Source organism: Podospora pseudocomata, chromosome 4, assembly GCF_035222375.1.
Source record: "Podospora pseudocomata strain CBS 415.72m chromosome 4, whole genome shotgun sequence".
Classification (NCBI taxonomy): Eukaryota; Fungi; Ascomycota; class Sordariomycetes; order Sordariales; family Podosporaceae; genus Podospora; species Podospora pseudocomata.
Window position 1 is genome coordinate 1,621,273 of NC_085888.1, and position 24,445 is coordinate 1,645,717.

The following is a 24,445-nucleotide window of genomic DNA, read 5'->3' on the forward strand; positions in this document are numbered from 1 at the left end:
ACCGTTGCTATGGCCGGGAACTGCAAGTCCTTGTGCTGATAGTTCTCAAGCCGTGATGCTGAGCGGCTGCGTGATCGACGAAGATCAGACAAGGTCCCGAGTCCCCGGAAGGGTACCAACGCCAACACGACCAGACTATTGCATGATGTCAGCAAGCTTCTAGAACTCCCAAACTCATTCTCTGCCATAAAACCACATTATAAATCGAACCGAGTTTGTGAACCTGATTTGGATTTGCTTTTCCCTCCTCACCACAAAAAGCCGTCCCCTAGACCTCGTCCAGAGATGCGCCCCTCCAGTTCGTAGCTCATCACCATGCCCGCTACCTACATAATGTACAGTATTAAAAACACAAGGTGGGGCCGTGGCAGTTCTAAACCAATGCATAGCTGATGAAATGCTCCTCGCCGCCCAAATTCTACCCAAAAATATCCCTCATAACGCCTGGCCTGCCCGCCGCATGCACGCCCGCCTGCCTGCCCCATTTTTTAAAAAAAACAAAAGTCGAGTGAAGATGTTGTGTACAATGCGGTAGATGGCCAGGCTGTGGTGCAAGTGTCGTCTTTCGATACCGTCTTTCGAGCAGTCGTTGTCAGTCGTCTTGGCCCAACCTGTTACCCATTCGCTCGATATGTCGTTCCCCCTGGAGAAAGAAAACGTCTTATTTCTTATCCTTGTACAGCTTTGGATTCCACCCCTCTTTTACCTCGGCCTCTTGCTCCGCCTTCTCCATATGTGGGCGCACCTCGGCCTCGATCCTTTCCCTCGCGCGCAGGATCTTGCTCTGCAGGTAGAATGAACCGCCCTTTTTGGGGTCGTTGTTGTCAAACAAGCGCTTGAATCGCTCCATGACCTCCTCCATATTGGCTTCCCCCTTTTGTGGTGGCTTGACGTTGAGGATCTTGCAGGCTTCGTCGAGGGTCATGCCGCTGCTGAGGCTGGCGCGGCCGGTGGTGCCATTGCCGGACTGGGCCTGGGCGCGTTGGTAGGCCGACGAGGCGGCGGCTTGCTTGTAGGCTTCGGCGAAGGAGCGGCCGAGAACGCGGGTGCCGATGAGGACGACTTGGGTTATGAGGCGGTAGGCCTGGGCGGGGTGTTGGTTAGTTGCAAGGGTGGTGAGAACAAGGTATGCCGATGCTTACCATTTTGAACTACAAGCAGGCGTCGGCGACCTTGTAAGCCTTCCTTGTGTTGAGTGAGAGTGAGGGAGGAGAGAAGGTAGCGGTGAGATTGTGTGGTCGTCGGCGGCAATGGGTGGTGGTGGTGGTGGTAGTGGTGTGGAAATTCACAGAAGCGACAGCAACATGACCGAACCCATGCTTCGAAAAATTGTCCGCCTTCGAGATGCCGCGCCGCCGATTGCCGGCAAGCTGTTGTGACAGCTGTTTAAATCGTAGCCAACAGTTGGCAACAGCCCGTCTTGGCACCCTTCACGCTTGGCCCGTCCCGCCAAGCGGCTTGGTGACGCCGCCTGGCCAGTGCTGGCGCAGGGAGCTTGACATCTGAAAGATGCAACATCGCAACTTTGTCAGTTAACAATCCTGGTCATTGTCCACGCAATTGTCCACCACCACGCTCTTTACTGACACATCACGAGCGATACCGAGAGCTTCAAAGACTAACGAGTCGACAATCAGCATCCAACTCGACAACCTCGAGTGACCTCCACGACCGAGTAACTTGCATGCATACAGCTCCCCCGTCAACGATCCCCTGAACACGACATACGAACAGGGACACCAGATCACCACATCGCGAACACTCGAAGCCCCAAAAATGTCAAATTACTACGGCGGCGGCCCCGCCCAGCCAAACCCCGGCCTCCAGTTCTACCAGTCCAACTACGCACAACCAGTATCTGGCCACGCGACCCCATCACAAGCATCCTACGGCTATGGCGGTCCCTCCTCCGGCGGCTTCGGCAGCAGCTTCACCTCTGGCTTCGCCGGCGCCCCAGGAGTATCAGGCCGCATGGACGAGCAAGGTGGGCTAAGAACAGGCTGGCTCGCCGCCTTTTCAGCAGAGGGGTACGACGGGGAGCCGCCCTTATTGGAGGAGTTGGGGGTATCATTCACAAAGATCCAGCGCAAGGTCAGCAGCCCACAACTCACCATCTCTCAGGCATGATCAAACTAACATATTTACTCCCCAGACCTTCGCCGTCCTAAACCCCTTCTCCCGCGTAGACCAACACCTAATGGACGACTCCGACCTCGCCGGTCCCGTCCTCTTCTTCTTCCTTGTACGTCCCCCCTCCCTTTCACCCCCCCCATCCTTTTCTAACCTGTTTCTCCCAGTTTGGAACCTTCCTCATGCTCTCCGGCTCCGTCCACTTCGGCTTCATCTACGGCCTCGCCGTCCTCGGCTCAGTATCCCTCCACACAATCCTCTCCCTCATGGCACCCCCCGTCGACCCCTCCACCGCCGTTCCCTCCGCCCCCGGTCAATCATCCTACCCCGGCGCGCCCGTCCACCACCACTCCCAGTCCCAATCCGGTGCCACGACCACATTGACGTTTGCCCGATCCGCCTCGGTATTGGGGTACTGTCTCCTCCCACTGGTAGCCACCTCCCTAGTCGGAATCGTCATGCCCATGGCGACACCCCTCGGGATTTTCTTGACTACCTTGGCGGTGTTATGGAGCAGTTATGCCGCCAGTGGAATCTTTTGCTCGGTGGGGGGGATGAACAGGCAGAGGTTTTTGGTGGCGTATCCGTTGGCGTTGTTTTATGTCGGGTTTGGGATCATGGGCGTTTTTAGTAGCAGGGGGGGGAAGGCAGGGAAGGCGTAGGAAGGGGAGACGGAGTAGGATACAGGGTTAAATTTGGTGAGATGGGGAAGAGGCTGGGGAGTGGGAAGGAATATAGCGTGGTGATTATGTTGATATTATTATGATTATTGCCAAAAATGGGGGCGGTGTGATGGAGTTGGGGGGAGGGGTTTATTTCGGTGTATTAGTATAATGACAGATGATATTGAATATCAGATGGGATGAGAGCGCTGTGTTGATGGTAGAATAATGGCCAAGTTGACACGTCCAGCTGCTAGTTTTGCTGCTTTCGATCACGTTGAACTATGGTCAAGAGGTCATGGGTTTGCATATTGGTTAGATCTTCATTCGTCATCCCAAGTCCTTTCTCCATCTACAGAAGCAACACAACGCGCCCCATCACCTGTTATCTGAATGCCCTCAATCGGAGGACCTCCCAAACCAAACGCCACAGTGTGAAAAACAGAATATATATATTATAAAAACACGTTCCCGCTTTAGAAATTTTTATTCAGGCTCTCTCTTTTGATTTGATTCCGCTAATGCAAATGCTTTCATGTCCAGTCCGCAAGTCTGCGTGGTAGTTATCCTGCCACGAACCCCCCCCCCCCCTTTTCTTGTTCCACCATTATATTCTATGCTTTGTAGCACGAGACCCGAGAGCGGCAAAAAGTGAAAACGTCAAATACAACGAGCCCGACCCATGTGAAAAAACCCATTTGCCCCCTCCCCCCCTCCCCACCGCCAACCGAAAACACCATGTATGAAGAATCCCCCGTGCGGTGATGGAAACCCAGCCCGAGGAAAGAAAAAAACACTCCTAATATATTGAACAAACAACCCCCTCCCCCCTTCTTTTCCTCGCTGACCACACAACAGGCCGTCATGATCCATTGGACCGTTGCAGACAACAAAGACGACATGCCCCTTCAAATCTCGTCCACAAATCTCGAGACTTCTCAACCTCTTCCTAGCTCACTGTAGTCTCCTCAATTCGTCAATTCATCCCTCGCAACCTCATCCTCCGAATCGTCCTATGAGCGCAGCACATCCCTCGCTCTTTTCTTTCGTGGTCGTGGACGGGCACTATCCTCCTCATCCTCCGAGTCGCTGTCTCTCTTCCTCTTTCTTGATCCTGACCCTCCAGAAGAAACACTGCCCCTCATCGTCATCATCAGAAGGACTCCCATCAGGAGCAACCCCCTTCAGCTTCTTCATCAGAAGCAGTAACACCCTCATCCTCAGGGGCAGTCTCCTCATCCTCATCAGAAGCCTCCTAATTCTGAGCCTCCTCCTTCTCGGCAGCAACAATACCGTACTGCCCGCCCGCACCAGCAAAGACGATCTTCCTGTCCCTGATGGCGGTGTTGTCAATAAGTGTTGGCGACTCGATATCATCCATAGTCCCCTGGCCAGTCTGGTAGTTGGCCGAGAAACCCCAGCTGTAAACCTTGCCATCCTTGGTGACAGCAAAGCTGTGGTCGGTGCCAGCGGCGACCTGGACAACATCCTTGACCTCGGGGATCTCGGTAGGGACGACGAGGATTCTTGGCTTCTGGCGGTCGTCATAAATAGTATTGTCCTCGGTGAACGAACCGGTTGGCTGACCGACCTGGTGGCCATCAATCCGGCCCCAGGTGAGGAGCTTGCCATCGGTGGTGCATGCCAAAGAGTGGTGCTCACCGCCGGCAATGTCGGCAATCTCGTAACCGCTGAGCGACTCGACAATCTGGGGACGCATGACGTAGCCGCCGTCGACGCCGACAGAGTCCTCGTGGCCGCACTCGGCGTAGTTGTTGAGACCCCAGCTGATGACACGGCCCTTGGTGTCAATGACGAAGCAGTGGTAAGAACCGCAGGCAAGCTTGACGGCCTTGGCGCGGCCGGGGAGAGAACCAACGCCGGCAGGGTAGAGGGCAGCGGTGTCGTCGCGCTCGAGGAGACGGCGAGCAAGCTGGGCTTGTTGGCCGGCACCCCAGGCATAGATCTTATTCTTCTCGTCGAGGGCGAGGATGTGGTTGAGACCGGCAGCAAGCTGCTTGATCTTGGACAGCTCGGGGACGTGGGCTGGGGTCCTCTGAATGCCAACACTACGACTGAAGCCCAGTACACCCTCGTTGCTCTGGAGGCAAATGTTAGAACAAGATCGCGTCGTACAGAGAGTTGTTGTGTCTTACCCTGAATGTACCCCATCCATAGACCTGGCCAGTGGTGGTGAGAGCAAAAGTCGCGCTGTCGCTGGCAACAACCTGAACCCACTCAATACCCTCAGGGAGGCCGCTCGTGTCAATCTCGGCAGGAGTGCTCTCCTTGGGGTTCATGCCAGTGTCGTCCTCGTCATCACTGTCATCGCCCTCATCCTCAACATCTCTGAGCCCACCATCCCACGTGGTGTCGCGTCCGAGAGCGCCCTGGTCGTTGACACCCCAGGTGAAGATCTTGTTGTCCTTGGTAAGAGCAGCAACGTGCATGCCACCGCAAGCAATCTGAACAACATTGGAGACATTGGGGTTCAGGCGGGGACGCTTGACATCGATGGGCTTCTTGCCGTCCACCTTGACGCTGCCAAGACCGAGCTCGCCAGCGGTGCCCTCGCCAAACACAAACATGTCGAGAACACGCTCGGGCTTCTCGTTGATGGCTTTCAGGACGCGGGCAGGGCGCTTCGCAGCGGGGGCTTTAGGAGCGGCGACCTTCCTCTTCTTGGCCGGTTGCGCCTGCGCGTCGACAGGCTCCTGGGCAATCTCGTCCTCGGAACTTGACGCGACTGGGGCTTGCTCCTCGTCATCCCGGGTGCGTTTTCTCTTGGTGGTAACGACCTTCTTCTCAGGCTCCTCGGTGTTTTCCTTATCAGACTCGGGGGCAACCTCAGCGACAGTCTTCTTCTTGGGCGCGGCCTTCTTGGGCGCGGCCTTCTTGGGAGCAGCGGCGGCCTTCTTGGGCGCGGCAGCAGCCTTCTTGGTGGTAGCGACAGTCTTCTTGGTCGCCGCAGCAGTAGTAGTCTTCTTGGTAGCCGTCGTGGCAGTGGTCTTCTTGGTGGTGGTGGTAGCGACAGCCGTCTTTTTGGTCGCAGCGCTCGCGGCTGTCGCGGCAGCTCTTTTGGGAGGCATGGCTCGTGTTATTGACGCGATGGTCTGTGATGTCCTGAGTAGGCGCTTTGTGAGGGAGAGGTAAAGAGGGCTGTGAGAAAGACGTGGAGGGGGCAAAGATGGTGCTTGTGAGGCTCAACAGGGACAAGATGGTGGTAGAGTCGCGACCTTTTTTTTGGTGTCTTTGTTGACAGTCGATGGATCGGGGTGTCGAGGTGCGAGAGGGTTAAGGGTTCGAGGGAGGAATTTTGGGCCGGCGCGCGCACGACTTTTTTGGGCTCGGGTTGGATGGGTTCCCGCTATTTTTCTTGTTTTTGCAGGGGGGTTGGTCTTCCACAATGGGGCCCGCAATATGGTGCGCCCTATTATTCTTCAATTGTGCCCTTATTGATCGTGTTTGCCTACTCTACTGCCCCATCAAGATCAGTTGTAACCTTGCCGACAATACCATTATACAATTGGCACTTTTATTTCCCTTGCTGCTGTCGTCGCTTTTGTTGACTCTGCCAGCAGCTCGACCTTTCCAATTCGATGAGCTCATAAGGGACGTGCTCCGTGAGAATTCTTATTGAACCCCTGTCAGCCAATGCAACAGTGGCGCCGGCCCCCTGAAGAGCTTTGGGGAGATTCTGCCGGGCGGTCAGAGGCGAGCTTCCCTTGCTTCGGTGATTTCCTTTGTGCGCCAGTTCGCGACGACATCAGTTGCCAGGGTGAGGAGAGGAGCCCCCTCATCAACTCCAAGATATCACCAGATCTGATAGCAATACGGCGCTATGCATCAGCACCTTGAAGGCTGGCATCACGCTGCCCGGTGCGCCGCTGGAGCTGACACGTTGCAAACACTGTTCCCGATCTGATGGCCTGCATTGCAGAACTCACCCGCCACTCGATTTCTTTCTCTCGATAGCATCATGATTTTCTTATCAATGGCCCAACAAACACCCCTACTACCCCTATCTGTAACCCCACGTGTTTTGCTTTGCAGTAGGGACCAAGTTGGCAGCTGTGAGCAACAAATCAAGAATTGGGGAGTTCGACAAAGACTGAAACCTGATACTGTCAAGGACAGTTGCGAAGGCTCTTGATAACGCCTAACTGGTCAGCAACAGGACCTGTCTTCAAAGACAGCCACCAGTTTCCCCACACTCAGCGCATCCGAGCAAAGGTCCACGATTCCTGTCAAAGTCGAATCGTCGATAAACATTTTGTATTATCATATCCCTATTTCTCTTTTTACCCCAACCCAGTTTGATGGCCCAGTTCAGACAACCAGGTCTTCATAACCCTTCCATGCCCCTTCCGTCCTGTCCGTCCCGGCCTCTGTTGAGATGTTGTCCCGGTCATGTCAAATTCCCATAACAAACCCCCAAACGCCATGCAATGCTGTTCCTCAGACCCCAACCCAGAAAGACTTTCCCATAGAGACAAGTCCAGTAAACTTATTTCTTGGTAGTAAAATCAATCTCATTCTCCGGGTTGAACCCCCCATCAGCAGCCTTCTCACAAGTGCAAGCATCTATTCCTCTCATTAGCCACAATCCATTTTTCCCATCTCTCTCTCTCTCTCATCCAAAACTTACCAGCAGGTCTTGAACCACAAGCACAAGCCTTCTCAGGCGTCACATTCTCCGAAGCGGCACGCTCGCAGGTGCACTGGCCCGCGGGTCTAGCACGGCAGCTGCATCTCGGTCCGGCGACCGTGTTCTCCGTCGCGGCGGCGGAGCAGGAGCAGTGGAGGGCGGATTGCTTCCCGCAAGAGCAGGTCGCTTGCTTGGCGCAGACGCACTCGGCCGAGGAGGCGTTGTTGTTGGAGGAGCGGCAGCAGGTTGTTGGGGCGGTCATTTTTTGTGGTGGTGTAAGTAGTGTGGTGATGGTCGTTGTTGTTGAGAGAAGAGTACTTGGTTGGTGAGAACTATAGTTCAAATAAGTTGCCGACTGTTAATTGTGTGATGTGTGATATTGAATGGAAGACGATCAAAGGAAACCGCCTCTCTTATACAAGTTCAGTATCCAACTGCCGACCTGACATCAACTGGCAGTTGGTCCGTAAGGCTGTTCCGCAAGCTGAGACCTGCGGGGCGAGGCTTGGTCAGGAACCGCCTGATCGGGTCATTGACCGGAGGCTGATTGGCTGCTTACTCCTCTTGTCGACCAATCAGAGAAGAGGTATTTCACATCACTGGGCAATCTGCAACGGCTTTCCAACGGTCGAGATGGGTCGAGAACTGTCCATCTTGAAGATCCGCTTCGATATTCTATTTTGGAGATGATGCCATTGGTGGAAAGGTGTACTACAAGATGGGATGACTCTGGGGGAAGATCTGGAGATTTGTCAGGCGACAAGTATGTTGGTGACTGGGAGGTCCATTGTTTGTTGAGTTGGGATGTCACGATGTTCTTGGTCAGTGTGGTCACACATGGGGTCATCCACCAGGACGGTTGATGCAGGTACCGCAAGCTGTGGTCGGACCTACATCTGTCTTATTGAAGCCGTCGGGGTGCTGCCCTTTGTGACATGATGGGCTTGGACTGGCAGGATACAACCGCGAGGACAGAAGACTCAACATCTCTTCATTTCTTCTCAAAGAGATACAACTCAACAGGATTCCCACCCCCATCGATATGAGGAAGCGGCAGTGTAGCCTCCTCCTCAATACTCCACCCATCAGCAGCCATCAGATCCCAGAACTCTCTCTCGGACGAGTGTCTTGACTTTGTCGACAAAAAGACCTTTGGCCTGACCGACTGCTCGCCGGAATGGCCATGAAGAGCCGAAAGCGTCTTCACCAACGGTGACAAAGTATCCGTGTTGTAGGTGCAGTCACTCACGACAATCAGATCCCAGGTATTATCCTGGACCTGCGCTCCAAACACGCCATTCTGCCCGTCTATCCAGTCGAGGCTCTCAAAGTCTAGCGAGGGTGCTGGTGCTTGGCTGAGAGCTTCCGCTTGCCGGGCGATATTCGCTCTGGCTCGTTCTTCAGCCTCGGGGAGATCAGTCATGAGGATACGAGTTGTCGTCTGTCTGGGAGCCTTCTTCAAAGCAAGCAGCCGGGCCACCCCTATGCCTAGTGTCCCGATGCCGCAGCCAACTTCGAGGATGTTCAGTGGCCTGTCCCGATCTTGTTGAAGGAGCTGCTTCAAGGCGGGCATTGGGTTTCCCTTCGGGCTGGTGCTTAGAAACATGTCGGCCAGGAGAGACACAGTGGCAATCCCAGAGTCCCAGATGTGCCGGGCTATGCTATCCCCCATATCCTCCTCCACTTGGAGCGCCTGGTTATCGGCTGTTGGCAGCCTCAAACTCCGAAAGCACACAGGAGGTACTGCTGTGTTCCTGTCCAGCGAGACATCAGAGAATGCCGCTAGAATGAGTCCCTGGCCCGTTGGTGGGTAGATGTCTGTCGTTCCAAGAGCTGTAAGTTGGCGGTCTGCCGGCCGGATCTGGATCGTTTTGATGGGGTGTGGAGGCAGTGGAAGATCCAGTTTGAGAACTCTCATCCCAGCCTTCCATTTTGGCGTATTTCGTTCTGTGAGGATAACTGGTACCAGTTGCTCTTTTCCATCTTTTGTCGTCGTGTAAGCGCCGACCACAAGGAGCTCAACTGGGTCTTTGGGTGAGAAGAACGAGTCCCCGAGGTCGGTAGTGACGGCGAGTACTAATCGGAGGCATCGTTCTGATCTGACGAACTCGACCACTGGTGGTCGCAGTAGTTTTATGTAATGCATAGTGAGAAAGTTTCTGTGTGAGTTCGTGTGTGAGACGGGGTGAGGTGTGAGTCGTGAAGTGAACTGCAGTGGTTAGCAGCGTCGAGCTCAAAGTGGAATTTTCAGTCATCGCAGAGACTTGATTGGCCCAGGGTTAGGGTAGACAATGGTATGTCTCGTTCGCATGTTCTCGACGGGACTTCTTCAACCAACCAGCCTTGGAGACTGCCGGTGAAGCAGGAATATGAAACTCTTTATCTCTGATTGGCAGTGTTCTTGACCAACATCTGCCATCTTGATCTACCCGTACAACTACCGTACATTGCCTATCCTGCCCAAGCGCCTAGGTCATCCAGTGCCAGAAAGAAACCACAAACCCAAGGGTATCCGGAGCTTTGAACCAAGCCCAATCCTCTCCTCTTCCAAGATTCATTCTCAGACCCGCAAGCCATTTGAACTCCCAACGAAACTCCGTAAATGCACCTTCTCATTGTGTTTTTGTCATTGGAAATTTGTTCCACGCGTCTGTCATCATCTCCGTTGCCAGTCTTTCGGGTTGTCCAACGCTCGAATTATGTACCTAGTATTGGACGCAGTGAGAGAGGCCGTCCAGCAACTTCCTCACGTTCGGCTATATGGCACAGCCAAGGTAAGCCGGACCCGAACCCTCCGTAATGGACGTCCTTCGTGTATCCAGGGACACCCTTCCTGCTGGGCTTCTCGTGAAAAAAGAACTCAGGTCCACTCCCGGCAAACATTTCAAACCATCCATGTCGACGGGCCTGCCCGTGGGTCCTGAAGATTTATTGTTGTAATAGTTCCTTGTAGGCCACGTTGGCATTCATGGTACTCCTGGTTTCTTTTTCTTTTTCATTTTTGGGCGTGGGGGTTCGTCGAAGCCTCGGGTGATGAACCCACTGCTGTCTCGGCGGAAGGGATGTGCTCCTGGGCTGAGGACCCATTCGTCCAGGCTGATGAGGTCTGGTGGTGAGAAGATGAGGTAGTAGTACTTGAGTGTTTCGGCTAGCCAGAAGCTCTGAACATGATCAGGATATGTCAGTAATCAGTGGCAAGCCTTGAGATTGAGTGGCGCTTACCTCCATCGAATCCAGCTTCTTCAGTAGGCCATGAACAGTGACATCGCTGATGGCAGAAAACGCCAGCTCCGTCTCGGTAGCTCCGACCACGCTCTGAAACATCTCCCATGCCAGCTCCTGGTACTCCTTGTTTCCCGTGATTCTGAACATGACGAACAAGCTCTCGATAGCCTCCGGTCTGAGTAGGTACTTTGGGTCCTTCACCGACTTGAACGGCTTCCTCAGCTTCCTGCTGCCCTCTTTCCGCCACTTGTCCTCATCAAACTTGCACGGCCCGTCCCTCCAGTCGCCCTCGCAAGGAACCGCCTCGAGCACCTCTGGCATCAAACCCGTGGGAAACGCCCCGTAAGCCCACGCACAACCCCGGGTGAGCTGCTCCCCAATCTTGACATATTCCTCGTTCCCAAACAGCTTCCCTCCCAGCCCAAACATCCCCCCCGCATAGCAACCCAAATGCTGAACCTTTGGCGCCGTTTCTACTTCATCCCCGTTCATCCTCGCCTCACCAACCAACAGTACATCCCTCCTATCCCCCATCTCATCCCTATCCTCCTCCGCGAGCATCGGCCGGAAGAGCAACCAATCCTCCGCCACCCCCATGGCTTCTTTCCACATCCTCTCCAACCTCCCCTCTCTCCCCCTTCCGAGCAAAGCCGCCGTCTTGAGTAGATTGCCATAAACGCCCTCCGCCCCTTTCCCCAGGCCAAAAACCTCATCACCTTCAGCCCCTTTCACAGGCCACAACCCCCTCAACTTCGTCCTCTCCTGACCCTCCTCCAAAACATCCACCTCCCCCCTCACAGTATCACAATACTTTTTATCACCGATCAGCTGTCCCAACCGTGTAAACTCCAACCAAGCCCCCGTCCTCATTCCCTCTCGCCCCTTCCCCTTTTCCATCAACAACCCCCCCAACTCCCCCGCCCTCTCCAACAACCCCCACTCCCCCGACAAATCATACCCAGCAACCAACCCCCCCAGATACCTCCCCATATCCACCCCCCCCTTCCCCCCCGCGAAATCAATCTTGCAAACCTCCTCCACAGCATCATAAAACTCCTCCCTCAAATCCATGACCCACAACACATCCAAACTATCAACCAACGTCCCCGCCCAGCCCAACGTCGTTTTTCCTCTCCCTGACACAGGAGCGAGTTCGTCTGAGGGATAAGCATGGAGTTTGTAAGCCGTCCATGACTTTAGGAAGGCGGACTTGACGGCGGCGCGGCGGGAGAGAGAGATGTTATTTGGGCGGTAGCCTGGTGGAAAAAAGAACTGGACTGGATGGAGGGGGCGTAATGGTTCTTTGACGGGTTTGGCGGGTGATCGGGAAGGGGGGTCTTGGTGGGGAGGATGTGGTGAGGTTAGGGAATGTGTTGGTGATGGTGGTGATGGTGGTGGTGGTGGTGGTGGTGGTGGTAAGTCATCGGGAACAGGCCTGTAAAACGATCGTCGCGCAGACAGCGGCTTCAACAAGAAGAAAAAAAAGAAAAACGTGACAGTGACAAGCAGGAGCCGGCGCATTCGCCGATCAAGAACCATCTTCGCAGATGGGGGGGCTGTCTGCGGACCGGCGTCCGGTGAGGTGCGGGGAATTGCCCACTGTCTGTTTGTCTGTCCGCTGCCAAAAGATATCGACAAAACAACAGCAGCGTCAACACCCTACCTACCATGTGAACTCAATCGCGCAGAGCGAACATCACGATCGACACAATTGACAACCGACGAGGCATGGTTGAAGAAAAAACATCAACAAAGTAAAATGGGAGTTGAAAACCGTCCGTGTTTGCCTGTCCCTCCCCGTCCTCCCGTCCCGAGAACATTTGGTAAGACGAGTACCACTCCACCAACAGCAGGCATTGGCGGGTATAGCGGCATAAAAGAAAGTCTTGGGGAGGGTGCATCCCAGCGTTGTATCGCATGATAGGGACACAACACCCTAGCCCAAGCATCAGACGAACTTCCTCGACCAAAACCATCTGGGTTCTCGGGCACTGCTGATGGAGGACATCAGCAAACCAAGCCGTTACACACATGACGCGCTTAAAGATATCTGACCAAAAGGCCCCAAGTGCTCGCCCCGAGGGCACTTAATTTACGTCGTGCTCACAAAGGTGTAGGAGAGGAGGTCTTGGCAGGGGAACTTGACCGGGTGATAATGACAACCAATCTGATAATGGAGCAACAGGTCACAAAGAAACGAGAGAAGAGTATTTCTTTAAACATTCAAATAAATATTTCACCCGCTACATCCCAAACAGCGCTCCTCAATAGCAAGCAGCAGGGGGTATCATCTATACATCATCATGATCCATGTCCATTCCATGATTAAAAAAAAAAAAAAAAACCACATCATTAAAATCCAAATTCCAGATTCCAAAAAAGAAAAAAACTTGCAAGTAACTTATGACGAACTACACAATCCCATTCCCCGTCCAGATTGAAAGAAACCATCTAAGGCTTCCACCGGAAAGCAGGGTGCTTCCAATCCAAATCCTGCACCTCCTCCCTGCTCATCCCCGCCAGCTCCTCCTCCACGCTCAACGCCTCCCTCCTCTTATTATCCTTCTTCATCCAGAACAGCATCGCAGTAGCAACAATGAAGATGGTCGAAATGGCCGCCAGGTTCAGGCCGTTACCGATAGGATAGTTCGGCCCATCAGTAGGCAGAAAAGACCAAGTGCTCACCAACCCACCAATGTTTCCGCACATGACGTTCATGCCGATGGCGCTGCTGCGAGCCGTGTCCGAAACAACGTTGGCGCTGACCTGCGAGTTGGTCATGGGGCCAAGCGCAAAGATGGACGAGGAGAGCAAAAAGATGGCGGCATAGCGGGCCTCGGTGTTGGTGGTGGCAAGGAAGATGATGAAGCCGACAATGACGAGGGGTGCGCAAGACATGATGATGATCTGGCGACGGTCCATCTTCCAGCTGATGGCGGGCAGAAGGAGAGTGAAGAATCCACCGACGACATACGGGGGCACAGTCAGGAGCTGGGTCATGACGGTGGACTTGCCGGGGTAGATGGAGCGGACGATGGTGGGGGCGAAGAAGCTGACGCCCTGGACTGTGATGTTGTTGAGCAGGAAAATGAACGAGGTGCTGAGCGTCACAGGGTTGAGGATGCCGCGCATGAGCTTCTTGACGTCCATCTTGTCGAGGACCTCGGTGGTGCCGACGCGCTCAGACTTGATGCGAAGAATGGCAAGGTCCTTCTCCGCCTGGGTGAGCCAGCGAGCCGTCTCGGGACGGTCAGTGAGGGTGATGTAGGAAATGAGAGCAAGAACGCAGGTGATGACGCCCTCAATGGCGAAAATCATGCGCCAAGTGGTCAGGCTGCCAAAGCTCTCGAGCTGGAGAATGCCGGAGGCGAGGAGACCACCGAAGGCACCGGCCATGGGAGCCATGACGATGTAGAGACCGAGACGGAAGGTGAGCTCGGAACGGCGGTACCATCTCGAGAGATAGTAGGCGATGCCGGGAAGCATACCAGCCTCGAAAGCACCGAGGAGGAAGCGAACAGCGGCGGCCTGGGCGAAGTTGTTGACGAAAGCCATGGCGATGGAAAGACCACCGAAGCCGAGGGAGATGGTGGGGATGAACCAGCCAGGGCCAAAGTACTTGCAGCCGATGTTGGATGGGATCTCGAAAACAATGTAGGAGATGTAGAAGACGGAGAGGAGACCGTTGTAGTCGTAGCCGGTAAGGTTGAGATCCTTCTCGAGACCAGCAATCCTGGCGTTGCCGATGTTTGCTCTGTCAATGAAGCAGAACAGGTAGAGCAAGGCAACAGTGGGAACGATCATGAGATCCAACTTCCACCGAAGCCTGCGCTCAGCCTCAGGATCGATGTGAATGAGGGCGTTGCCATATCTGTCACGCTGGGTTAGCACGGTGCTGGCTCTATCCATGGTGCAATGCAATGTGGAAAAAACATACTCGTCTGTGGCAGCGGCGTGGTTCTCTCCGTGACCCTCGGTGTGGTGGGCGACGGCCTTCTCGTCCGAAGACGAGCTGGCCTCGGGGGTAATAGCTCTCTTTTCACCCATGGTTGCTGTTTGAGGGGGGAGGCGATCGAGTCAAGTCCGTTGGAAGTGGGCAAGAGGGGATGGGGAGGAAGTCCTCTAACAGAACAGCAGGAAGGGGGGAAGAAGAGCTGCTCTTTATCCAAAAGTCTTTGGCCCATGTCAAGGTAGGAGTGGATGACGTTTTGCCATGTGGGATTTTCCACCCGTGGGGATGGATGTCTTCACGATACGGTGACCCCGTTGGCCCCGTACACTATCCGACGGGTGGAGATGTCACAGATCCAAGACATTTCTGGGGAACTTGGGGCCCTACACGACAAGCCAAGGTAGCCTCGACGGCTTCCAAGACGATCCGGTGGGAGCCGCACGCAAACTTTAAGTGAACGGCAATGAAAGTCGGCAATCCCCAACTCCTCCAACTGAGTGTTCTGGTGCGGTGAGTGGCCAGCAACTGCCTATCGATGCGGGGGACCAGATCCGGACTGTGGGAGGCCAGGCCGGGGTTTGGTTGGGTGGGGGGGGGGGCCATTACCGCGGATGGCCAACTGGTTCCACCGCCGGTGTGCTTCTGGATCTGGGGAACTAGTGCAGTCCGAAGGATGCACGCTGGCCGGTCATGTTGCTGTTTTGCGATTAGCATGTTTCTGCATTTGCTTGAAGCTGAAGTTGCCCACCACTGCCAACGCGCCCAACCGTGGCCGGGCTGTCCTTGCCTCACTACCAACTTCCCCAGAGACGACATGGATCATGGAACTTCGAAATGCGGAGGAGGTGGAGAGTCACCCCGCGGGGTTGAAGAACCATCCACGCCATCTCCACCAGACTCCAACTACCCCGACTTTTGATGGTCCACTTTACTTTTTCACCATTGACACCATTGGTGTCTTTGTGACAGCTGCTCCATTCTGATATCCATAAAGAGTGGCATCCAACTCACTGCCGATAAACTTATGGAGACTCTTCTCATTGTAGTCAAAGCTGCGTCAGCGCCAAAGCCAGCATCAAACCCCCGCATCCCAAATGGATAAGTCTTTGTCCCCCGTTAGCCTCCTCTGGGCATCTCCAATTTCCAAATTTTCACTGGTCAAATTTCTGGCTGTTGGGTAATTATCGCCAAGTTGGACCAGTCCGACGCCGGCCTGGGTTGGTGGGGACTTTTGCCGCCCGGTGCCGCCTCTCCCCTATTTGCGCCTGGATTTTTTAGTATTGGCAAGTCTCTCACGATGTTCTATGACTCTTGGACAACGTCACCCAAACCCACCGCCTTCCTTGTGAAACGAAGAGCAGGTGCAAGAACCAGTACACCGCTCATGATAGAGACTTGCAACGCAATATCAACGCCTGAATCATGCTGAACACCTAGGTAGGGTGGTAGATCTCAAACATCTAGAAATCACTTATTGAAATCTCAGAAAGCTTGTTACATAGTTCAAAGGCCTGTCCATCTATGAACACGTGGAAGGCCTTGATCATCTCAGAGGCAACGCAACATTACCATCTTTTTTTTTCCTTTTGTTTTCTTTTTGTTTTTTTTTTTGTTTTTTTGGTTTTTTCCCCTTTTTTTTCCCCTTTTTTTCCCTTTTTTCCTATTTTTTTCCTTTGTTTCCCTTTTCTTTCCTTTTTTTCCCTTTTATTTGCTTAGGATCTGCTGGTCAGCCTTTACCGCAAACATGTCTCCACCGTCCCTAACACTAGTTTGACATATGCAAACTCGTCTGAATAGCTCTGCCAGGAGGTGGGCTCGGGAATCGGCCCGAGGCAAAAAGACAGCTCTCAACACATTGCCAGAATTCAGCCTGGAGTTCCCCTCTGACCGAGCAAACAATTTTCACCTTCCAGATATCCGGAGACATGGCAGAGAAAACAAATTCTTTGAGTCACAAACATTCATTTTCAACACCTGACTCGTAGGAATGGCTTGAATTCCGCTAACTTGATTTATCTCTCGGAGATGCCTCGGCTCTCTTGTCTAGACCCTGGTAGTACTGCGTGACTGCGTGACTGCCTGGCCTGTGATGTTGAGCATATGCAAAACAGGCAGCTCGTTGTTGATGGTGACAGGATGGGCTATATGTACTGCGTGGCGTCGTAGCTCCAACCGTTTGACATATGCAGCCCTCCCAGCATCACGACCCTTGAAAAGGCACCTAAAACCTCTTGGAAAGGTCCCAATCATCACTTATTGGTTGCCCTACCAGCTTGACAGTTTGGGGTCGTACGATCACCCCCGCATAGAATTATTTGGGGAAAGGAAGCTGGTGTCGAAGGGCAGGGGGCGACCCACAAATTGTGAAGGTTGGTGAAGGTGAAACTGAGCCGGACATCTCTGAAAAATGGAACAGGCAAGATTGAACAAATCTTGTCTCTATGCCTTCTTTTCTCCTTGTCGGTTGCCCTCCCTTTTCCTAGCCCGGTCGACCGGTGTTAGCCGGCTTGGGCTGTTGGGATCATTCAGTCCCAGCACAAAACTCTCCTGACTATCCCCCCACCTCCCACTATAACGCCTCACACCACCCCTCCTCTTCTTCTCAGGCGTCGTCTGCTCCCCAGCTGCGGGCGGCTGACCTCGATCAAACCCAACACGATACTGATCACAGCACCCCTCCAACCCAACCTCACTCGTCCTCGTCGTCGTCGGCGTCCCCATGTCATCGCACGTCGTAAAATCCTCCCTCAACAACAACCCCCTCCCCTCCCCCCGACCTTCCACCCCCTTACCTCTCGACCTTGGCGGCCCCAGCCCACTGATGAAGCTCCTCAAGCTCAAAGTGGTCGTATGCGGCGTCCTATGATTCGAAATCAATAACGCCGGCGGCTCCCTCACCTCCCCATTCTCGCCCGCAAAATACAACTCGGTGACGCTCTTCCCCCCTTCCCCATCGACGACCCTCACCGTTCCCAAATCCAAGCTACCCCCCTCGGTGTCGCTGGTGTCTGTACCCCCCCTCCCCCCGCCTCCCAAAAACCCAGGCCAGACCCTCCTCATCAACACCCCCACCCCAGGCGCACAGGCACAAATAACCGCCACATCCAACTCCAGCACCGTCATGACAAAAAACGCGAGCGTGTTCGCCACCTCGACACCTTCATCCTCGTCGTCGTCGTCGCCGCCGGAGTGATGGGTGTGGATGTAGCCGCCGGCTTTGAGACTGAGTTGCAGTCTTGTCAGGCTAGCCACAGCGACGAAGACGCCTAGGCTGAGGACCACGCCGAGAATGGCCCGCTCTCGGGGGGGGATTTGAAGACGGACGATAACGGGAATGATAAGCATGATGAGCCAGACGTCGGTGGCGGTGTGTAAACTCGTGCTGGCGATGAGCAGGGGTTTGAAGTCGAAACAATGCGGGACGGCGGTGGGGGAGTTGAAAAACAGGCCGGGAAGGGGGTGGCATTGGAAGATTGTGATGAATAATAGTGGGATGCCATAGCACATCACAGCGGTGATGGTCAGAACGGTGAGGAGTCGCAACCGGCGGGTGGAGGCGCAGGAGGAGAAGATCCTGAGGTAAAAGGACAGAATCGAGAGTTTGGTCAGGCAGAGGGAGAGTTGATAAAAGATGAGGGCGAGGTAGGTTCGTAGCGTATAATGGCGGTCGTGATGGGTGGTGGGGAAGGAGGTGGTTGTTGTGGTGATGGTGTAGGTTGCGCAGACTGCTGTTGAGAAGAGGAAGGACGACAGGATGAGCGTGTCTTCCCACCAGAACCATTTTTTAAGGAGGAACAACCGGGAGAAGAGCCGGGAGAGGAGGAAGAGGGTGCCGATTATGTGGGGGGTTAGGATGCCGAAGAGGATGCCGGGGATGATGTTTTGGGGGGGAGAAGGTGAAGATGCATCGTCGGTTGTGGATGGGGGTGTGATGTTGCTAGAGGGCTGGAGTAAGGGGAAGGTGAGGTTGAATTTGGTGTGGCCTGGTTCGGTTAGGCCTATTTGTGCGGCCATGATGGCGGCGGTGGTGAGTGTTTAGTGTTCTCCAGTTGGTGTCATGAGTGGCTGGCGGACATCATCATCGGTTCGGCCTTGCTGTGATCTGTGATCTCTCGATGTGCGTTCCTTTTTAAATCCTCTCTCATTGCTCACAATTCGCATCCATCCCTTCCGTCGCACAAAAAACACAAAAAGAAACAAACAGCAACCAAGCAATAACCAAATCGAGGGCAACGGTGTCATATAACAACACCCGTCCGCATCCCTAGATCTGCACCGTCCGATCCCCTCAACCACCACCACACTCCTCGCTCCCTCGCATTGTACATACGAGACATACATGACCGACCACCAAGCGACAGAGAGATCCGGTACACCACCCACACGGACTCACCACCCAGACAGTCCGGCCCACCCCCAAACCAAGCCTCTCCCGTCTTCGTTGCACTGGATCACGGAAGAAGAACAAAACCTATATCAGGAATCTGCCATGCACCCTAACCCGACGGCAGCATGCACCCTCTCCGTTCTCCCCCAACTCCAAATTCCCCTCCCCATTGGCTGACTGCAAACAGTGTAACTCGGCAATCATGAACGGCAGAATTGACCTGCATATGCAAGAGCGCAGACAAAACTGCGGGGGTGGAGGCAGATCCCACCTCGTCCGTTCACTCTCTCCCTGTTCTGGTCATCAATCAAGAGAATAAAGCCATGTCCCGTTACTGCCGTCGAGCTGTCGATATTAGCAGGCGGGAAAGGCGGCCACGGCCCGATTTCGCCATGGTGTGTGCTGAACCAAGCAAGGCCAGATGGTCAATTGCCGGATGTTCGCAGACGGTTGCTTTGACATGGCCGGCCGTGGCTTGGTTGTACTAGGAAACACCAACTTTTTGTCTCCAATCCGTTGTCTATCCAATGCCAGAAACAAAAATGTCTATTTTATGAGAGAAGCCAAAAGTTAAGGAAAAAGAAGAGATGCATGGATCTATTACCTGTCCAACACACACCTCAGCCCAGTTCTTCATGGAACTTGGCCATCTTAACACCACCCCACCAGAACTCGACAATCTGTTGTCCTTCGGCAGACCAAACGGCATAGGTCAACTGCCCGGCCTGGCTCCCTCGAGAACCCACGCGCGGGCCTCTCCCCGCTAAATGCAACCCTCACGCAGCAGTGCGTTTGTGGAGGAAGACAACTACCGATCTGTCAACCCGTCTTTGACGTCTCCGACCGTTCCTCAAGGCACGACGACCTTGGGATATCGTCATACCCTCCGCCCATCTCCCCATCAACCCTCACCCGCCACCCGCCCCAGTCTCAAATCTTCCTCTTCACCAACCCCTTCCAAAAGTCAAAACTGTTCTCATCACTCTGCAGCGCCCAAACCCTCCCCGTCCCCCTCAACGCCCCGTTGATCCCCCCCTCCGTCACCTCCTCCGCCTTCAACATCCCCCAATCCCTCGTGATGCCCACCACCCTCGCCCTCACCCCCCCTTCCGCCTCCAGAGTCACAACCTGGTTGCTATGCAGCCAATACCGGTAATACTTCTCCTCCAACTCCTTGCTAAAACCCCCTTTCACAAACTCCCCATACAACACCTCCAGCCTTGCCAACAGCCTGGCGAGCAACCTCTCTATTTTGAACGGTTGAAGGCTGTCTTTGTTCGACATGAGCGGGATAACCGCATCAAGCGAGGTAGTTGGTCTCGCATTATTCGTGTTAATTCCTATCCCCAGAACAACCTGGTAGTTCCCTGCCGTGTAACTGCAATTTGCCAAAATCCCAGCAACTTTGACATACGTGACAGAGTCAGGGTTGTTAGGATCGCGTACGTAGACGTCATTGGGCCATTTCACTTTGACAGGGAAATCCTCGTAGCCCACGTCGTACGTTTTGATCGCTTCCACGATGGCGATGGCGGCGAGGTATTGGATAAAGACTATTGGTCTGGTACTGGCGAGGTGAGCAGGGTGATTGATGACTGTCGACATGATCAACGACCCCGGAGGGGCAACCCAAACATTTGACCCGCGCCCTCGGCCAGCGACTTGGGTTGTTGCTGCGAGGGTGAAACCCGTGGAGAGGTGGGAGAGGAGCTTGTGGTTTTTCTCCAGGAGGGTGTTTGTGCTTGTCACTACCTCGCCGTACATGAGCACATCGCCCCATTCCTCCGCCCCCGGGTTTTGCTCGCGGGATTGGCGAAGACTGGAGTAGTAAACCGCGTGGTTGAAGTAAGGCGTCTCCTTGGGTTCCGGCCAGGCTGTTTCATGGGATACGATGCGCTTGGGGATGTGGCTGTAGTTTGTTGTTGGGTCTGGGGAGCCCCGGCTGGGGCTTATTCTTGGTCTTTCCAGCTCACTCTGGAGGGCTCGGCTGAGGGATGTCAGGTCCCAGCGGGATTCTGGCTTTTCGAGGTGGAAGAGGTCGTTCTCGCCTTTGATGTACTCGCCGCCGTCTTCTTTTGTGATGATGTCGTCGAGCGAATGGAGGAGCTCCCCTACTTCGTTGTGATGGATGGAGGACACGTGAAGTTTGGAAAGACTGGGAACGGCTGTCCCTCTGCTTACTTCCAGTCCTAGTTTGGTTAGACAGGCCTTGAGGAACGTTGTCCTAGATGGTTCGTCTGCAGCGAGCTCCTCAATGAGCTTCTCATACTCAGGCAGGTCGGAGTGTCTGCCGAGATTGACGGCGTCGAACCTGGCACATATCAGTCCATCATCCTAGAGACAAAAAAAAAAAAAAAAAGAAGAAAAAAAAAGGAAAAAAGCACTCACTCAGGATGAGGCCCAGTCAAAATCGCAGCTCCCTCCCCAACCTTGCAGTACACCATCGCAGCCTTTACCTCCCCCGATTCCACATCCAAATCCCCCTCATACTCAGCCAAAATATCAACCTCGGCCCCCTCACCCGCAAGCTTCTCAGCATCAACAAAAACACCACCACCATTATAGTAGCATTTAAACACCTCCGGAAGCTCCTCATCCCCATCAAATCCCTCCTTCCTCACCCTCACATCAGCAGCTCTTGCCCCACGCTCACTGTGATACTCAAACCCCTTGAACGCACCACCCCTACAAATCCCAGGATAAAAACCCAACTCCCTGCTCCCCACAACCTCCATTGACGCATTCCCAACCTCAAACTCACACCTCTGACTTCCATAGTAACCACCTGCACAAAAGCCCAAATACCCCCCCCCGCGACGGACATACTGAGCGATATTGCGGTTTCCGGGGCCGTTGAGAACACGGCAGTACCCTAGATCAGCACCGCCAGGGAAAACAAGCAGAACGCAGGTAGGTGCCCATGGCTCCTTGAGAATGGCAGTTTCTGTGATGGGGATCACGGCGTAGTTGGGGGAGAGCAGCCGGCGGAGGGAGTAGATGCAGTGGCGGACTGACTCGAGGGTTGAGCCCGTGCCTTTGGAGATGTAGACATTGTTAGTTGGAGGTTGTTATTCTAAAGGGACGATTAAAAATCCGCACCTGTGTAGACCAAGACATTGAGCTTGTTGAGCTTTCGTGAAGTCATTTCAGCTGTTGTGAGTGTGTTGTTGCTGCTGCTGCAGGGGTGTGACTCGGCGGCAGCTCGGGACTGGAGCAAAAAATAACGGTAAAGGTAATGGCGGATATGTGTCCAAGCCTTTTTACTCCGTCAAATAGTCTGAAAAATAAACAAAAAAACAAAATATTTTTGTTGGTGCAACACAGGCTCGGCCGATTCGAAAAGATACAATGGGCTCAGCACCTTCCAAGGACAACGACAAGAGACCGACGGTTGAGCAGCCGACACCGCCGGCGGCGGCGGCGGCGGAGCAGGAGGATGATGAGCCTGACGAGTGGTGAGTCCTCTCAACGTTGAGAAGCGGTTGATACTGATGACTGACTGCGGCAACCATGCAGGGACAAGCGTATTTTCAGCACCGGCTGCGCAGGTACGTTTTGGTCTTTTTTGGAGAGAGAGTGATTTGGGGTTTGGTGTCGTTATCCCGGTGATTGCTGGACGGACCTGGGTTGAGGATGACCCGCCGCTGATGTGCTTGAACACAGAGGAAAATGCAAGGTTGACCGACTGTTACTACGAAAAGAAGGACTGGAGGCAATGCAAGGAAGAGGTATGTTATCAGTCAGTAATATTGAGTGATCTCGAGACTTACAAGACACAGATGGAGATGTTCAAGCAGTGTTGGAAGATGCAGGGCAACGATAAGCGGACTGATAGCAAAGATGTCTGATAACGACAAGACATGGCCATTTCACCTGGACGCAACCTTGACATTATGTATCATGACATTAACCTCTCTCTCATGATTTATTTTGGCCCGATTCGATGAAGAATAACTGCTGTGGCCACTGAGAAAAGACTGGAAGGCTGAATTGCCCTGTCCAACACCCCCTGCAACCGTTTGCTCAGCGCTCGCTCAAAGGCCCAAGCTTCTGCGCAAACCTACCAGCCAAAATTTCCACTCTTCCATCATCGTATCAACACCACCACCATCACCACCAAAACAACCACCTCTCCTCCTCCTCCCTCCCCGCGCATCGCCTATGCGACCACCCACAATGCGCACCACCGCCCTCCAAGCCTACCGAAAAGGCGTCCAATCCCTCACCCGCCCATCAACCACCTCCCGCCTCCTCCCCCCATCAACCACCACCCGACAAGCCTCCTCAACCACCACCCCCCCAAGATCAAACCCCTACATCCGCAAACCCATCTCCAAACCCCTAACCTCCAAAACCCTCCCCCCAACACCCTCCCCCGCTCCCACCGCCGAAGAAGAACCCCTCATTCCCGAAGCCCCCCAAACCCACGACCTCGACCCTTCCTTCAACCCCCCTATCCACAACCCCTCCGCCTCCCCCCCCTCCCAAACCTTCACCACCGCCATCTCCTCCCCCTCCCGCCCCTTCCCCCCCTCCGACTCAGGAATCGACTGGTCCTCCTCCTTCCACGGCCTCAGCACCATCGCCTTCTCCCCCGAAACCTCCTCCATCCTCATGGCCCCCCTCGACCCGATAGACGTCGAAATGAAGCCGGACGGGATAATCTACCTCCCTGAAATCAAATACCGCCGCATCCTCAACCGAGCCTTCGGTCCCGGCGCCTGGGGCCTCGCGCCCCGCGGCGAACTCGTGGTAGGCGAAAAGGTAGTAACGCGGGAATACGCCCTCGTCGTGCACGGCCGGTAAGCCCCCCTTCCCCTCCCCAAACAAAAGAAATACTCTGCTGATATGAAATGGAAAAAAAAAAAAAGATTCGTCGCCCAAGCCCGCGGAGAATGCCAATACTTTGGCGAAGACAACATCCCCACCGCCGGCGAGGGCTGCAAGTCCAACGCCCTCATGCGCTGCTGCAAAGACCTCGGCATCGCCTCGGAGCTCTGGGACCCGAGGTTCATCCGCGAGTTCAAAAAGAAGCACTGCCACGAGATCTGGGTCGAGCACGTCGTTAACGGAAAAAAAAGAAAAGTCTGGACGAGAAAGGACGGCGAGCCCATGTATCCTTACAAGGTCTCCAAGGGGGGTGCCACGACATCGAGTTCATCAGCAAGAAGGGATGATCTTGGGCCGGTGGTATAAAACAGACCGAGAGAAGAATTGTAAGATATGGATGGGTTTGTGAACGATAGACAGCTGCATGGCACATCGATGTTTTGTTTTGAAGTAGATGTTCATATTATACCAATCACGCTATACACCATGTATTCATGGAGAACAGAGAGACCAAGTCCCGTCTTTTCCTCGCAGCGAAGCTCCTCAGATCTACCTCTGTAGTGTATTTGTCTTGAACATAACCAAAAAATCCAACAAAACGCAGCACTCCA

General features: G+C 54.1%; 11 protein-coding genes across 11 annotated transcripts; 3 read left to right on the plus strand and 8 right to left on the minus strand.

Annotated features, from left to right (window-relative positions):
- Window positions 1–216: 216 nt before the first annotated feature.
- Window positions 217–1,328, minus strand: PAM16 (mitochondrial import inner membrane translocase subunit TIM16). The gene is made up of 2 exons (XM_062889785.1): window positions 1,143–1,328; window positions 217–1,084 (listed from the first exon to the last, which is right to left on the minus strand). Exons 1-2 carry the CDS (start codon window positions 1,143–1,145, stop codon window positions 662–664), a joined length of 426 nt encoding a protein of 141 aa, XP_062743466.1. The 5' UTR covers window positions 1,146–1,328; the 3' UTR covers window positions 217–661.
- QC762_403360 (uncharacterized protein) lies at window positions 1,316–3,031 on the plus strand. The gene is made up of 3 exons (XM_062889784.1): window positions 1,316–2,091; window positions 2,153–2,242; window positions 2,298–3,031. Exons 1-3 carry the CDS (start codon window positions 1,777–1,779, stop codon window positions 2,790–2,792), a joined length of 900 nt encoding a protein of 299 aa, XP_062743467.1. The 5' UTR covers window positions 1,316–1,776; the 3' UTR covers window positions 2,793–3,031.
- Window positions 3,032–3,254: 223 nt separating this feature from the next.
- Window positions 3,255–6,593, minus strand: QC762_403350 (uncharacterized protein). Its single transcript, XM_062889783.1, is given in 3 exon segments — window positions 3,255–3,505; window positions 3,514–4,893; window positions 4,949–6,593. Coding segments are annotated over 2 exon segments (1,779 nt in total). The 5' UTR covers window positions 5,882–6,593; the 3' UTR covers window positions 3,255–3,505; window positions 3,514–4,047.
- A 446-nt stretch (window positions 6,594–7,039) lies between these two features.
- Window positions 7,040–7,702, minus strand: QC762_403340 (uncharacterized protein; the record flags this gene model as incomplete). Its single annotated transcript, XM_062889782.1, has 2 exons — window positions 7,040–7,376; window positions 7,441–7,702. 2 exons carry the CDS (start codon window positions 7,700–7,702, stop codon window positions 7,300–7,302), a joined length of 339 nt encoding a protein of 112 aa, XP_062743469.1. The 3' UTR covers window positions 7,040–7,299.
- Window positions 7,703–8,431: 729 nt separating this feature from the next.
- On the minus strand, window positions 8,432–9,586 carry QC762_403330 (uncharacterized protein; the record flags this gene model as incomplete). Its single annotated transcript, XM_062889781.1, has 1 exon — window positions 8,432–9,586. The coding sequence occupies one exon, from the start codon at window positions 9,584–9,586 to the stop codon at window positions 8,432–8,434; it is 1,155 nt and encodes a 384-aa protein (XP_062743470.1).
- An 820-nt stretch (window positions 9,587–10,406) lies between these two features.
- Window positions 10,407–11,736, minus strand: QC762_403320 (uncharacterized protein; the record flags this gene model as incomplete). Its single annotated transcript, XM_062889780.1, has 2 exons — window positions 10,407–10,601; window positions 10,663–11,736. 2 exons carry the CDS (start codon window positions 11,734–11,736, stop codon window positions 10,407–10,409), a joined length of 1,269 nt encoding a protein of 422 aa, XP_062743471.1.
- Window positions 11,737–13,116: 1,380 nt separating this feature from the next.
- Window positions 13,117–14,712, minus strand: QC762_403310 (uncharacterized protein; the record flags this gene model as incomplete). The annotated part of the gene is made up of 1 exon (XM_062889779.1): window positions 13,117–14,712. One exon carries the CDS (start codon window positions 14,710–14,712, stop codon window positions 13,117–13,119), a length of 1,596 nt encoding a protein of 531 aa, XP_062743472.1.
- A 2,344-nt stretch (window positions 14,713–17,056) lies between these two features.
- QC762_403300 (uncharacterized protein) lies at window positions 17,057–18,631 on the minus strand (the record flags this gene model as incomplete). The annotated part of the gene is made up of 1 exon (XM_062889778.1): window positions 17,057–18,631. The coding sequence occupies one exon, from the start codon at window positions 18,629–18,631 to the stop codon at window positions 17,057–17,059; it is 1,575 nt and encodes a 524-aa protein (XP_062743473.1).
- A 1,303-nt stretch (window positions 18,632–19,934) lies between these two features.
- On the minus strand, window positions 19,935–23,371 carry BPL1 (biotin holocarboxylase synthetase; the record flags this gene model as incomplete). The annotated part of the gene is made up of 3 exons (XM_062889777.1): window positions 22,104–23,371; window positions 21,393–22,038; window positions 19,935–21,315 (listed from the first exon to the last, which is right to left on the minus strand). The coding sequence occupies exons 1-3, from the start codon at window positions 22,147–22,149 to the stop codon at window positions 19,935–19,937; spliced, it is 2,073 nt and encodes a 690-aa protein (XP_062743474.1). The 5' UTR covers window positions 22,150–23,371.
- Window positions 22,251–22,852, plus strand: QC762_403280 (uncharacterized protein; the record flags this gene model as incomplete). The annotated part of the gene is made up of 4 exons (XM_062889776.1): window positions 22,251–22,459; window positions 22,521–22,552; window positions 22,668–22,732; window positions 22,784–22,852. Exons 1-4 carry the CDS (start codon window positions 22,353–22,355, stop codon window positions 22,850–22,852), a joined length of 273 nt encoding a protein of 90 aa, XP_062743475.1. The 5' UTR covers window positions 22,251–22,352.
- QC762_403270 (uncharacterized protein) lies at window positions 23,166–24,374 on the plus strand (the record flags this gene model as incomplete). Its single annotated transcript, XM_062889775.1, has 2 exons — window positions 23,166–23,806; window positions 23,876–24,374. 2 exons carry the CDS (start codon window positions 23,166–23,168, stop codon window positions 24,198–24,200), a joined length of 966 nt encoding a protein of 321 aa, XP_062743476.1. The 3' UTR covers window positions 24,201–24,374.
- Window positions 24,375–24,445: the final 71 nt, after the last annotated feature.